This window comes from Antennarius striatus, chromosome 12, assembly GCF_040054535.1.
Source record: "Antennarius striatus isolate MH-2024 chromosome 12, ASM4005453v1, whole genome shotgun sequence".
NCBI classification, from domain to species: Eukaryota; Metazoa; Chordata; class Actinopteri; order Lophiiformes; family Antennariidae; genus Antennarius; species Antennarius striatus.
The window spans coordinates 5341976-5356600 of NC_090787.1; the positions used below are offsets into that span (position 1 = coordinate 5341976).

Consider the following 14625-nt stretch of genomic DNA (forward strand, 5'->3'; position numbering starts at 1 on the left):
TTCATCCCCCCTTCTCCTCTTCTCCTTCATCCCCCCCTTCACCCCCCCCTTCATCCCTCCTTCATCCCTCCTTCATCCCTCCTTCATCCGTCCTTCATCCATCCTTCATCCCTCCTTCATCTGGTTTATTCTGAGGGAACTGGTTTAAAGGAACAGCGTCACTGGTGACGGGTTCACATGAGGATGGGGGGAGGAGGAGGAGGAGGAGGAGGAGGAGGAGGAGGGGATGATTTATTCTATCCTGTTTTATTTCTGGCTGAATGTTTTTTTTTACCGCTCCTTCTTTAAAGTTTTTTTTGTGAAGCTCCAGAAACTTTTTCTGAACCCAGAACCTTCAGTACTCTCCTTCCGATCGGGTTTGAGTCCAGAAGAGTTTTTTCCTGTTTTAGATGTCAGCTAAACGTGAACATCTGTTTGGTGGGGGGGTTTTTTTTGCTGATGTGTCTCAGGTCTGAATGACCCCCAGGTTCTCCGGCCCCTTAAGGGCCCCCGCACAGGCAAACAAAAACAGGAAGCCGCTGGTTCTGGTTCTGATGTGTGATTGGACGCCGTATGATGTGATCAGCGGCTCTGGTCTGGACGAATCAGAAAGCAGCAGCGGTGCCTTCAGGGACGCCACGGAGTGTCAGACAGGCATGTTTCACCTGACCCTGATCACGTGACGCGTCCATGAACACATCTGGAGCATTTAAAACGTAAAGAATGTAAACATTAAAGTTAAAAAAATTTAAAGTTGAAGAATTGTAAAATTTAAATTTGAAACAAAAAAACCCAAAAAAAAACAAAGGAAAAAGATTCAGATGTAAATAAAGACTCAGACATATTTAAACATGAAGAACAGTCCAGGCAGCACTGGTCCATGCCCCCCCCCCCCAGCTTTTAGCACCCCAGGGTGTCAAAATGTCCCATTTGAGGTGACGAAGCATTATCACACCTCCTGGAGAGGGGGGGGGGGCGACTGCTAAAACCGCTGCAGATCAGAGAACAGGGACCTGAACGTGTCATGTGGTCCAGTCTGGTTCTGGTGTCCGAGGGTGTGCCCAAAGGTGATGACATCATCAGCATGTGCCCCGCCCTGGGGCCTGAGCTGATGACCTCACGCCGAGACGAAGCTAGTGATTCAGTGATGTTAGCGGAGGCATGCTAACACCCCCCAGCGCTACAGCTGCGTGGAAAAGGCGGCGGACTCTAAACGCTCCCCCCCACTTCTGAACATTGGTAATTCAGGGGGGGGGGGCTCAAAGCAAACATCAACAAACAAGAAACCGAAGTGGGCTGAGGAGAGCCAAGGGGGAGGTGGGGGTGGGGTTGGGGGGGGCAATTTCAACCAGATGTCCATTTGGACTCGTGTCCCCCCCCTTAAAAATAGAGATTTGATTGGAAAACAAGCCGCGTGAGATGGGCCGGCGGCCAAGCCGACCATTCAGGGGCTCGCTAACGACCCCCCAGGGGTCGAGAGGTCGCCGGAGTAAAAGCAGATCAGAGAGGATGTGGGGGGGGTGGCGGGACAGGGGCCATAAATCTCCCCCCTCCCAGAGGAAGCTATCTGTTTTCACTCGCCATCCGAATTAAAATACAATCACAATCGTCACTTTGTGCTCCCAGCAGTGGGGGGGGGGCGGGGCTGGGGTGGGGCTGGACTGTTAGGAGCAGGAAGGTCAACAAGGTTGCGTATTCTGGGCTCAGGGAGGCGCCCCAGGGGTTTGTGGGAAATGGTCTGACAGATTAGCGCATCGGCGTCCTAGCATAGCGGCTAACGCGTGACGCTAGCTCATGCGGCGGTGAGCCACCTCTTCCTCCTGGCGCCGCCCGGGGAGTTTTCCTTCCGATTTTCAGCCGGCTCAGCGTTTCACAGATGTGTCTTGTCGGTGGTTGGGGGGTTGGCGGTCGGGGGGGCGGGGGGGGACAGCTGCACTTTACGGCGCCGGATGATCGGATCGTTTTCCTCCCCGCTGACTGCCAGCAGAACGCGAGCGCTCTGGTTCAGGATGGGAACGCGGCCCTGAGGACGAGGGGGAAGAATTTTTATCTCCAACCTGTAGCAAAGACAGACCTGCCAGCCGAAGGAGCGCCCCCTACAGGAGGGGAGGTGAAGGTAAAGAGGTACTGCAGCAATGCGACCCGCAAGCAGCTGATTGGCTGACTCCATCAAGCTCCTCCCACACCTGGCATCATGTGTTTTACTAACTTCTTGGAAGTTTTTGACACTCGATACCAAAGATGAAGGTTTCACCGGTAAGCCATCATCATCATCATCATCATCATCATCATCATCATCATCATCATCATCATCATCATCATCTTGTCGCTTGTTTCTGGAGCACCAAACAGAAGAACCAAGTCTTTAAATGAATGGTTGTTATTTCTGACTTTGTGGCGCCCTCCAGTGTTTCAAACATGTAACTGCATCCTTAAATTTTCGTATAATATTCTAATCTACAGTGTCCAACTACGCTGTAGAAAAAAAAAGTCTTACCCCAAATCGATCCATGGTCCTCAATATCATCTATTAAAAACGGATGAAATGAGCTCCCTGTCCAAACACTGTTTGTCCCGGCTGGTTACTAAATATTAACGAGCTTTTGCTTTCAGAGCGGCAGTGGCTCATCGCTAGAACGGGTTCACTGACCTCATCACTACATATTTCCCTCTATTTTTGTCATGTTTCTAATTCTGTATTAACTTTTCCCACACTCTGATATTGTTTACAGCACTTTTGTATCTCACGGAAGTCCGAGACTCACGGAACGGAGTGCATTTCTGGATGCCGTCGGCCAATAGAATGTGCGTACGGTATCACATGACTGCCCACTAAAAATCCGCAATGAGGTGCAGTTGCGAGCGTTGGTGCACGAATGTGGGAGGGATTACTTTAATTGCTAATTTTTTTAAACCGCAGATCAAGGAGAGTAAACAGGGAGATTAAACACTACATTCAGTCAAAGGAGAGTGGATCAAACGACAGTCAGTAGGTCAAACCCTGCTCGAGTAATTTACACGGGCCCCTGCTACTTCGAAAATTATTTTAACTAGTGGGGCCTTGTGTAAATTGAAATGTATCATTTATGCCCTTGTTACAGGCGTGCGTAAGAACATGAGTCGGTCAAAGCCAGACTGACCTTTGATTTACTCTCCTTTGATTGTGTGTACCGTTTGATTGTCGTACAATTTACTCTCCTTTGTTCACTCCTCTTGTGATCTGATCTACGGCTCTTTGTTGTACAACATCGCTTTGATCTGTGGTCTTTTTTATAGGCGGGGAATTTTTTTTACTGACAGAAAGATGAACACAGTTATATTGACGATAATACTTTTGCTGATTTGGTGTGCACAGTTCACCCAGGTGACATGTTCATACGTGTGGGAGGAAGCCGGAGCACCCGGAGAGAACCCACACAGATTCTTAAACATATTACATCATATTATAACATATCATATTTTTTTATATTACTTTATATTATATTGTATCGTATTATATTATTATTTTTTTGACAATTTGATGTGACCAGTTCATGTAAGCTGCATGTTTTTGGAGGTGGGGAGGAAGCTGGACCACCTGGAGGGAACCCAAGCAGACACGGGGGAGCATACAAACTATATTAAACTTTATTGAACTACACCAGTTATTAAGGAACTCAAAGAGCTGAGACTCTTCCACCGAATATCCACCAGAATAGATATCCTAGAAGTCTGTCTTTGTCCTGTTTACTCTCACAACCTTTTCTGTGCTCAAAACCAGGTCGGCAATATCAATATCAAGTTTACAATGGTCACCAATATCCCCACCAGAATCATGGTCCTGTAGGACGAACCCCCAGCCTGAACTGAGGTGAAGTTATTCTTGATAAACATGAATCCATCAAATGTCTGTTGGGCATTCTTGTGGGTTTCCTCTATTTCTACAAGTTTATCTTCAAACAGTTTCTTCTCGTTGTCAGAGAGATTATCCTTTAGGAATATTGTGTCGTTAATCTCAATCTCATCTGCAGACTCTGACCTCATGCAGTTCAGGATGATCACCTGTGCAGACCTGGACTGGATGTTTTTCTTCATACATTCTTTTTCAATCATCTTTTGCAGGTCAAGCACTTCCTCCTTGTCAACAAAACGATCTACCATCAGCAGAACAGGGACCTGTGGTAGATGCTTCTCATTCTTATATGTTAAGAGATTGACCACTTGTTCCGCGACTTCAGGGAATTCAAAGTCTCTGTCTTTGAGGACAGCACATCGGAACTTGTCCCGGAGAATCCATAAGGCATGCTTGGCCAGTGTGGTCCCACCACATCGAGGTGCATGCAGGAGGTTGAAGAGCACACAGGCCCTTCTGCGGGAGCACATGTCTGGGATGTGTTCCACCATGAAGTTCAACTTGTCACGTTTAATGAATGGAGTGGATCCAGGCTGCTCGGAGTAATAGAAATTCCACCATGACACTTCCTCCCCCTTGTAGAAGTCCTCCTCTGTGGCTAGTTTGTCCTCACTTTGTCCTACGCATTGGTTCACGCACAGAACGTCTAAGGTATCCAAGCTGTTCTCGAAGTTCCTATCAAGGAACACTTTGCTTCCTCCAACACTGGATAGGACATGTTTGGTTTGGTGTTTAGAGGAAAGGCTGAGGATAGTGTCGTTGACTTCGGCCAAATTGAGTTCGTAGACACACCTGCCGGTGACGTCAATTCTACGTTGCACATTAATTTTGTCTCTCCAAGACGTAAATCCATTTTTACAGTCACAAATACAAAGGATCTGGTTTGTGCCTTTGAGTTCCTGGAAGAAGGTCATGAGGGTCTTGACTAGGGGGTCGATCTCGTTGCTCACCGTTGATAAAAGTAGGAAAACCACGAGGACTCTCTTTTTTGGGAGCACATCCTGACACAAGAGATGAGCCACTGCTTCAACGGAGTGTCCCTTTTCCTTTGACCACCTGTCTATGTCTGAAGGTAACTCGTTCTCATAGCCCCCATTGCAGAATATCCAGCTGGTCGGTTGGTTTGATCTCGACTCGTCCTCGACAGGTGGTGATTCTTTATACTCCTGCGGTAAAAGGCTGTTCACTGTACGGTGCTGTGTGAAGTAATGATGTAACCCATGTTTGCTTGATTCTGGATCAAAGTCCAGAACAACGAATGGGTTGAGTTCTATTAGAAATCCCATCGATTCAAGCTGGGGTGGATGTGATTTGTTTGTGACGATTACATAGTGGTCAAAAGATGACTCATCCAAAGACTTGGAACCGCCAGTTATCGTCTGGATTAATTGTGAGCCTTGGGTGTGGACTTTGATGGAACTGAGACACTCCTCGGCTTGTTGTCTAAGTTGGACTAATTTTGCCATCAAGGCGACAAACCGCTCGTACTCCAACATGGGATTGGCACACGTGATGAGTTTGGTTTGTTTTAGAAGGTTCCTGCAGCCGACGCGGTCCCGGACGTAGCACTGCTGCTGCACTTTTCTTTTGCTCCAGACTGTTTTCTTCACATTGAAGGTGTGGTAGATGGTTTCTTCACAGATGGTAGAGCGAGGTTCAATATCCACCTCGATCACGTATTTGTCCGATAACGTCATGTTCCTGTTGAGCACCTCAACGAACCGAGGAGGTTTGATACAGATGTGAGCAGCCGTCCTGTTTTTTCCTTCAAAACAGGTATCGATGGCTGATTTCAGCTCAGTTCTGAAGGCCTCCCTGTCCTCCACGTTCACCCCCAGCACCTCACCATGGGTGAACTCCGGTCTATCCCCGATCCCAAAATGGATGGTGCCGTTGGTTCTGCAATTCATGCAGGCAGCCGCAAAGCGAACAACCTCAAAACTGAACTTTGACATTTTGGTTGCGTTGGCTGTGTGGATGAAGGCTTTGTACTCATGACACGGCTCAATCAGGTCCACGGCGCCCGATTCTAGAATGTCAAGGAAGTCTCCCTCCATGTATCTGTGTGTGTCCTGGTACCTGAGGAACGGGTACGGCTTACACGGTCCTCCAGGCTGTTTTCTAAACCTCGGTACGTTTCTCTTTACTGTTTCATCTCTGTCTTTCATGCACTTAAAACTACAATAAACCAAGGTGCAATGACACACATTTTTCACGTCCTCAATAGACGATAACAGACCAGAACAGGTCGCTATATATACCTTCCCTGCCTTTGATGTTGCAGCACCTTTGAATACATTCCTTTGATGTCACTTTGATGTTCGTACCGTAAATCACTGGCTAGCGCAACATGTAGTTCTTGTCTGGCACACAACGTTCTAAACACAAAGTGTGTGTCCTTAGCCTGATGGATAGGCGCTGAGTGGACAGTTAGCTCATCCCTGACGGGGAATGGAACACAAAAATGAATTTTGAATTACAGTAAAGTATGTGTTATTTTTAAATTACACACAACAAGGGAGGCACTATGGCACAGCAGAAATCTTTATTATCATGACTATTTTTCTAATATAGAGTATATTAAACTATTAGACTCATAGGACTCATAAAATTCACAATATTATGAATTTATTAGCATATGAGTCTAATATATTAGACTCATAGACTAACATGATGATAAACTGGGCAATTTGCAACCAAATTTCCCAGTTTGCAACCAAATTTCCCAGTTTATTATCATTACAGTGTATCTTATCTTGTACTCCTTCACAAATAAAAGTCGTGGACATTTAGGAAACAAATGGTTTATTCTGAGTGAACCGTTTCTCTTTGGACGTCCACACAAACTATTCAACCTCATTTGGACCCAATTTAATCATCGACTTCATCAACAGACCAGATGGTGATGTCACATGTTTACAATGGACTTGTTGAGATGTTTAATGCACCGATAATGACCCGGCTTCTCCTTCAATCAGTAACTTCAGAAAACAGGGATCTAAACTAGAACCAGACTTAAACTTCTGATCTGGGGGGTATGTACAGTATTTACACTGGCGGCCATCCTGAGTGGCTGCTGGTCATTTCAACACGACGTGGAAGCTGTCGGTGTTTTCATCTGGGAACAGGAAACAAGCCGGTGAGTGGATCAGAACCATGGACCCGGTGTGAGGCTGAGGACGGGTCTTTACCTCTGATGGTGCTGAGCAGGAAGCTGCTCTCCTCCCGGAAGTTCTGCACCATCTGGAAGGAGCACATTAGCACGTAGCATTAGTTAGCCTTCACCTGACTGGGTTTTCTGATCTGACATCACAGGTTTTACATTCTAGTCTTGTTATTCATCTACATTATACCCTAACATCGAGTTCTGACAGTTGGAATTTTGAAATTTGTACAAAATTTGTTGTTTCCTTGGAAACAACAAATTTTCATCCTGAAGGAACAGCTCGTGTTTCATTTGATTTACTGTATTACACGCGTTCAGTGTGACAAGATGAGCAATAACTAAAGGTTCTTGGTCGTCGTGGATAGGACACCTCGTCGGAGACTAAGACATGGATCCCGTTGGGTTTCTGCCGGTAGATGTTTGTGATTTTCCGCGGAGCGATGCCGTACAGCACTGCGATCTTTTCCGACAGGTCGGACAGCGTCAGCTCCTCCAGGAACAGAGCCTGGTAGACTGAAGACAACGAGACACCACATGAGGCCACGTCTGAACCATCAAGACGTGTTCTGGTCAAACGTACAGTAGAACCTGGAGATACGAGATTAATACACTCTCTAAGTCGAACAAATGTTCACCATTTAAAAGAACTAAAATCATTTAATCCATTCAAGCCAGGAAAAAAAGCCCCAAACCCCTAATTTATGGAAAAAAAACAACATTTTTTTAATCAGCCAATACACATGTAGACTTTATCTGTGTATATTTATTTATAAAGTACACGTGGTAAAGAACGAGATCCGGTCTCACTGATGTTGTATCCATCTGCCAACATCTGGTAAAGAACATGATCCGGTCTCACTGATGTTGTATCCATCCACCAACACGTGGTAAAGAACGAGATCCGGTCTCACTGATGTTGTATCCATCTGCCAACACGTGGTAAAGAACAAGATCCGGTCTCACTGATGTCGTATCCATCCGCCAACTATCAGTGGTGTCCTGAAGAACGACTTGTATCTCTAATTTTCACTCGTCAAACAAAAACGTGGACAGAGCGACAACTCGTATCTCAAATAACTCGTATGTTGAGCAGCTCGTATCTCGAGGTTCTACTGTACGCAGGAAATTTCCTGAACAGTTTGTGATATTTCACACAAATATGATTAAATGTGATTAAACCCATTAAAGCATTAAATGATAATAAATTATTACTATACACAAACATTTATTTTCTAATTGTTACCCACTGAGCTTTTAATTCACACCATCCAACCATGAAGTCTCTTTATTTAGTTGAGAACATACTTGAACTGTTTAGTTGGTATTCAAATGTAAATTTACAACATCCTGAACTTCTTTGTAAAGACAGGTGTTACAGCAGAGTTTCTGGATTAATTATCAATTCATTAATTATAAAACCCTCATGAATAAAGGAAAATCAAGGACCTTGACGTTGCCCGGTGTGGCCCAACTGGGGCCCCTCCCTGGAGCCAGGCCTGGTGTTGGGGCGTTTATGCGAGCACCTGGTGGCCAGACCTTTGCCCATGGGGCCCGCCTGGGCTCAGCCCGAAAGGACAACGTGGGCCCAACCTCCGGTGGCCTCACTGCCTGCCAAGGTGACCATAGCGGACGGGTGTAGTGTGGATTAGGTGGCCGTCGACAGTCTAGGGCCCGACGACCCAATCCACGGACAAAGGCACTGGCTCTTGGGATTTTGCTGTTTTGGGCAAAAAGGCAGTGTGGAATACCTGACCTTCTTGGGGTCCTTGAATAGTGCTCCAACTGTGGACTCCATTGGTCCTCTTAGGGACTTCAACACTCCTTTGAGCAATGACAGAGAGACTTGGAAAAGAGGTTGTTGGGATGAACGGCCTCCCCATCTGAGCAAGAACTGTGCTCTGTACTTGGACTTTTGTGTTAGTCACAGTTTGTCTATGACGAACACCTTATTCAACCACAGGGATGTCCGTAAGTGCACATGGCACCAGGACTCCCTAGGCCTAGGTTCCGTTCATAATCTTAATGGACAGAATTTCTAGGCACAGCCAGGATCCGATGGGAGTCCAGTTTGGGGACCAAAGGATTTCATCTCTGCTTTTTGCAGACGATGTTGTCCTGTTGGCCTCATCAAACCTGAACCTTCAGCTGCACTGGGACGGTTTGCAGCTGAGTGTGACGTGAGTGGGATGAGAATCAGCACCTCTAAATCCGAGGCCATGGTTCTCGACAGGAAAAGGGTGGTGTGCCCTCTTCAGGTCAGTGGAGAGTCCTTACCCCAAGTGGAGGAGTTTAAGTATCTTGGGGTCATGTTCACGAGTGAGGGAAGGATGGAACGTGAGATTGACAGACGGATCAGTGCAGCTTCTGCACTGATGCAGTCACTGTATAGGTCTGTCGTGGTGAAGAAGGAGCTGAGTCACAAGACAAAGCTCTTGATTTACCGATCAATCTATGTTCATACTCTCACCTATGGCCATGAGCTTTGGGTCATGACTGAAAAAACAAGATCCTAGATACAAGCTGAGGTGGGTCAGGCATCTGTTACGGATGTCTTTCAGATGCCTCCCTGGGGAGGTGGTCCAGGCATGTCGTACCAGGAAGAGACCTCGAATAAGACCTAGGACACGCTGGAGGGACTATGTCTCTCGGCTGGCCTGGGGACGCCTCTTGATTTTCCCAGAAGAGCTTAATGAGGTGTCTGGGGAGAGGCAAGTATGGGCATCCCTGCTGAAATTGCTGCCTCCACGACCTGGCTCCGGGTTAAGTGGTTGAAGATGGATTGTTGGATAATATAATTAATATTTATTAATTACATATACAGGCATGTCTAACAAAGGGACCACTGACCATCACCATCCCCTGGCTTGACAAGAGGCTGGAGGCCCCCCTGCTGCTGACACAAGTAGATAGTCAGACGGGGCTGGATGAACCTGCGGGGTGTAGAAAGGACTGTCATACCAACACAAACAGAACCGGGTGGTACTACTGAACATGGTGGTGCTACTAGAATAGGGTGGTACTCTTAGAACAGGGTGGTGCTGCTGGAATAGGGGTGGTACTACTGATACAAAGCTTGGCACTACTGGAACAAGGGTGGTACTACTAGAACAGGAAGGTACTCTAAACCCGGGCGGTACCACCAGAACTACTAGAACAGGGCGGTACTACTGGATCAAGGTGGTACTACTAGAACGACGTGATACTACGAGAACAGGGTGGTACTACTAGAACAGGGTGGTACTACGAGAACAGGGAAGTAGTCTAACCTTCCTTTCATGGTATTGAAGAGGCGAATGCCGTCAGCTGGGCCACAGATCTGGATCAGATCTTCTCTGCTCATCCTCAACAGATCAGCACCTGCAACGACAGCACATAATCTACTCCAGTTCCCTCAGAACCAGAACCCTTCAGGGGTTCATCTGTTCTGGTGTCTGCTCTCTGCTACTAAGCAACTGACCCGTGGACCAGAATGTTCTGATACTTCTGCCCGTTTACCTGAGAAGCTGGAGAAGAGCCTTGAGAAAGGTGCGAACCTGTGGCGGTGCAGCCACTGCTGAGTGTCGAGCAGCGAGGACGACGGCAGAAGGTGCTACATGTCAAAAAGAAGAAGAGCCCTTGAAATGAGTATAGCAGCACAGCTTCCACTGTCTCCAAATAATGGCCTAAAAGGAACAAGAGAGCAACGTTAACCTTTTCCCTCTGCACCGTTCTCTGTTACTTACATCAGAGCAGCTGGACATGAGCAGATCCTCAGGCTGGCCTGGAGAACAGTTGCTACAGAAACATGCACACGAGAAGAAAGAACAGGGTTGGGTGACTGGTGGAGCGCTGGTTCGTTCGTCCTCCTCCAGTTAAAAGTCGTCCAGTTCTAATGCAGCCTGAGCTCTTCCTGTAATGCTGGTATGGAACCAGCAGAGGGAGCTGTTCCCCAAAGGCTGACCCCCACACAGACCTCACGCTGCACATCTGTTTGCCCCCAAAGGCAAACCGTACATTTGTTTGCCCCCAAAGGCAAACTAAGGCAAACAAATGTACGGAGTGATGCCTTGAAGTTCAATTGCTTCGTGAACTAACTCAACCTGATTATGTGATCAACTCTTGAGGACTGTCAGCACCGTTTCAGTGATGAGTATGGTGTATGCTATGCTAATTTGACACCGCTAGCGGGGTGGCTAGCCTTGTCAGAATGCTGACTCACCCGTCGGTGTAGCTGCCGGACGTCGGAGAGCTGTGATAAACGGGTGATGGAGTGTTGCTGCTGCCGTGGACGGTCAGGTTCAGGGCATCCGGCCAAGGAGAGCACTGCAGGGGTGCAGAGACAGAGGAAGGGAGGCTAATCTGTTAGCTAGCTAGCTTCTTCGCTTTAACGATATAATGCTTAGAATATGCTAAAGGTGCCTGAAATAGTGTGTTCTGTCTGGAGAGGCAGCTTAAAGGTAAAAGATATATAGAAGTAATGCTAGTGTGCTAGCAAAATCAGCTTGCTGCTCAGCATAGAGAGTCAAGGGTTGTAGGTAAACAGTTCTAACAGATATAAAATCATTCCTCCAAATTATGTTTTAGTTCTGGTCGCCTTCAGTTTTAAACCAGGATCTTTACGTTTGACATTCTAATCCTCGCTGCTGACCCGTCTGAACCAGGTCCTTCCAACCTGACCCGGCGCCTTGCCTCCTTCTGGCATCCGTTGTTTGTTTGCTGGTGAATGAGAAACCATGTTAACGTCTGAATGTCTTCACCTTCAGGGACTTGATCATTGACAGACTTCAGCGCTGGAGTAGGAACCAGCCACCCAACACACGAAAACGCTAACACCTGGTTTAGGATGTCTTGTGAGCACGAGGCCAACACAATCGTGTCTTTATGGCCTCCAGACAATCATTCACGAGATCTGACGCAGGAATCCGGTCCGAGGGATCAAGAAGCAGCCGCTGACAAACTGAAAGCAAACAGTTACATAATGGGAGGAACTTGGCGGAACGCTCACCTCCTTCAGCAGGGTAGTCTCGTGGGACTGCTGGTACTTCTCTCGGTCCTGGAAGGTCTTCCTACTGATCTTCTCACGGTCCGTCTTCAGTTTGCGATCGGCTCCTTTAGGCTTCAGGAAAAATCGTTCCCTCATTCGCAGGACTAAACTAAAACCTGATTCATCTGAAATGTATCTCACCTTGAAGACTTTAACCTGGCAGCTGGACGAGTGGACCTGCTCCAGGTATTCCCCGTGCTCATTGGCGGAGAAGGTGTCCACCTGGATACGGAAGGGCACGCCTTTCTCCCCGCCGTGCTTCCTGGGCGTGAACTCGGTGCTGATGCAGTTCACCTGTGACGAATATCGGTGACGTTACAGTTACTGCATTCCCAACTCGCCGTGGACTCGGGGTAGAATCGGTCGTACCTGGATGAAAACAGACGCGTTCTTGACCGGATCCCAGAGGACCTCAATGGTGTTGAGGTGCAGAGGGTGTGAACGGGGCTCCAGGATCCCCACCGACAATGGGATATCTGAAAAGAGTCCGTTAGATTCACGCTAGGATCACTAGCATTGATGTTGAAATCGAAATTAGCCATCTTGTTTTCTGGATCAGGTCAGATCAGATCAGACCTTGGGGGGGTTGGGTCTGCTCACCTATGTCCAGGATCCGGTCTCCGGGGCGGTTCCACCTCCACCCCTCCAGCTGCTGGTGCTCCGCGTACTGCAGCCGGCGCTCGTGGAACACCACCCGCACAACACTCTGCGGAGACGGGGGTCAGGCAATGAGGCTACAAACCTGTAGTTCGCAACCCTCGTGACCCGCGAAAATGGAGGAAGCGTTACAAAAATGAACGAATGAACAGGTGTTATCGTTGTTCCATGTTTACAGACACCAGCTCGTCCTGAGCGGGGCAGTTGGGGCAATAAATTCCAGAAATTTGGCTCAAATTAAATCGCCAACCTGCAAGAAGATGCCCTGTGAGTGGGTTTTATGGAGGGGGGTGTCCCGCATGACTGAGCATCAGAACACGACAGGGTGGGGGCCAGCACGTGGCGTGTTTGCACAGACGTCCTATTCTTGTGTTTCTAGGGTGCTACCGCTAACATTAGCATGTCAGGCTAGCGACAGAGACATGTGAGCAACCCTGTTAGCGATCGCGCTGTTTAACCTGAGGGAGGGGCGGCAAAATGACGCACAACCGTTAGTTAACGCCACGCATCTGCTTGCACGTGGAGGTCAGGTGACGTTACAAAAACAGGTAGCACCCCCGGGGGTTCACACCTTAGCCCCAAAATGGAGGGGAGTGTTGAGGGACCTGCGAGAAAACCAGGAAATGCAAACACAACAAAACAGGAAGAAGGAAGAGGAAGTGACACGGAATCATTAAAACAGACAACAAACACAAAGCTCACACCCACCTTCACATATTTGCTGCTTCTGTCTGTAAACTCCAACAACTTCCTGTTTTGCAAACGGATTTCATAGGACTGACCTACATTAAAAAAACGTTAAAATCAAATCAATCAATCGGAAAATCAATTAGAATATACAACAGGAGCTGAATTAACTGAGACGTTTACGCGTCTCCAACCTGATCAGCCAGTAACATCGCAACAGAGTGTCATCAGCATAGAACCTGAGCGGTCGTTTGACCCCGACACCCGCCATCTTTAAAGGCGATGGCACCGCCGGAAATGGACCAGAACCAACAGTATCAGGTTCAGGTCCTCAGACCAGCAGCTCCCTGATTGGCTGACCGTCATCATGTGACTCCTGGATCAGTGGTTCCATTGGTCTAATTCTTTAGGGATGTTTTTTGAAAGTCAAATTGTTGTCAATTCATTGTTGTCAGTTCAGTCGAGCTGAAATTTAAATCTGCAACAATAATCAATCAATGAAATAAGAGTGATCAAACAATTATTAATAACAATTGATTAATTTCACATTTCCAGGATTATCCTAGTAAATGTTTTGTTTAATTTTGGCTTTTTCTTTGCTTCCGTAGCCCAAATGAAAATCCTCAGAACCAGAACTTTCTGTTTGTGATTCTGGTTGTTTCAATCGGGTTCATTGATTGATTATCTTGTCTGCCAATTTGGTGCCTTTCAGCTTCGACTGAGGGTTCAACCGACTCAGGTCGGGTCACTCCAGGTCAGGTGGGGTCAGTCGGGTGAAGTCCGGTCTCTACCCTGGTTGAGGTAGGTCAGGCTCTCGTCCTGCTGCTTCACCGCTGGAGACGTCGCTGCACACAGAACGAATTGGAACGCCGCCCCGCCGCCGCTTTCCGCCAAAAGCCGGGCTTCCTCGTTCTTCAGGAAAGGGGCCAGGGCTTCCCTGGAAGAGACGCAAAGTGGGGGGACGGAGGTGAGTACACACCCCTTATCTAATCACAGGGCAAAGGTCAGCCCGTCGCCGCTACTCATCCACATGCTGCTTGGATCGAGTTTTCCTCATGGGGAACATCTTTTTTCCCTGAAGGTCATGTGACCCCCCCCCCCCCCCAGTCCTACCTGATGTACCCTGTGGAGTGCTGGTGATAAGACTCGGGCTGCGGGTGGCAGAACAACATTTTCTCAAGAGCAGCGTCTCCTCGTCCGCCGGCGGCTGGCAGAGGTCTG

The 14625-nt window shown here is 47.7% G+C and overlaps 2 protein-coding genes across 6 annotated transcripts; both read right to left on the reverse strand.

Annotated features, from left to right (window-relative positions):
• Window positions 1–3590: 3590 nt before the first annotated feature.
• LOC137605520 (sterile alpha motif domain-containing protein 9-like) lies at window positions 3591–6039 on the reverse strand. The gene has a single exon (XM_068330244.1). The coding sequence runs from the start codon at window positions 6037–6039 to the stop codon at window positions 3730–3732; it is 2310 nt and encodes a 769-aa protein (XP_068186345.1). The 3' UTR covers window positions 3591–3729.
• Window positions 6040–6582: 543 nt separating this feature from the next.
• tfcp2l1 (transcription factor CP2-like 1) lies at window positions 6583–14612 on the reverse strand. Of its 5 annotated transcripts, XM_068329327.1 has the most exons (15): window positions 14518–14612; window positions 14196–14341; window positions 13426–13499; window positions 12661–12766; window positions 12430–12536; window positions 12202–12354; window positions 12022–12132; window positions 11236–11339; window positions 10760–10811; window positions 10533–10626; window positions 10304–10394; window positions 9885–9967; window positions 7408–7550; window positions 7063–7114; window positions 6584–6989 (listed from the first exon to the last, which is right to left on the reverse strand). In XM_068329327.1, exons 1-15 carry the CDS (start codon window positions 14574–14576, stop codon window positions 6952–6954), a joined length of 1413 nt encoding a protein of 470 aa, XP_068185428.1. In that variant the 5' UTR covers window positions 14577–14612; the 3' UTR covers window positions 6584–6951. The 5 variants fall into 5 exon arrangements, with proteins under 5 accessions (XP_068185430.1, XP_068185428.1, XP_068185427.1 ...); XM_068329329.1 differs by lacking the exon at window positions 7408–7550 and having other exon boundaries at window positions 6583–6989; XM_068329326.1 differs by having other exon boundaries at window positions 6584–7114.
• Window positions 14613–14625: the final 13 nt, after the last annotated feature.

Excerpts from the sequence above, each read along its gene's own strand:
- LOC137605520 (XM_068330244.1), bottom strand. The coding sequence starts at position 6,039 with ATGAAAGACAGAGATGAAACAGTAAAGAGAAACGTACCGAGGTTTAGA.
- tfcp2l1 (XM_068329326.1), bottom strand. The coding sequence starts at position 14,576 with ATGTTGTTCTGCCACCCGCAGCCCGAGTCTTATCACCAGCACTCCACA. Across the intron at positions 10,812-11,235 it reads TCCGGCAGCTACACCGACGG|CAACTGTTCTCCAGGCCAGC; the intron begins GTGAGTCAGCAT and ends ATGTTTCTGTAG. Across the intron at positions 7,115-7,407 it reads ATGTCTTAGTCTCCGACGAG|ATGGTGCAGAACTTCCGGGA; the intron begins GTGTCCTATCCA and ends TGCTCCTTCCAG.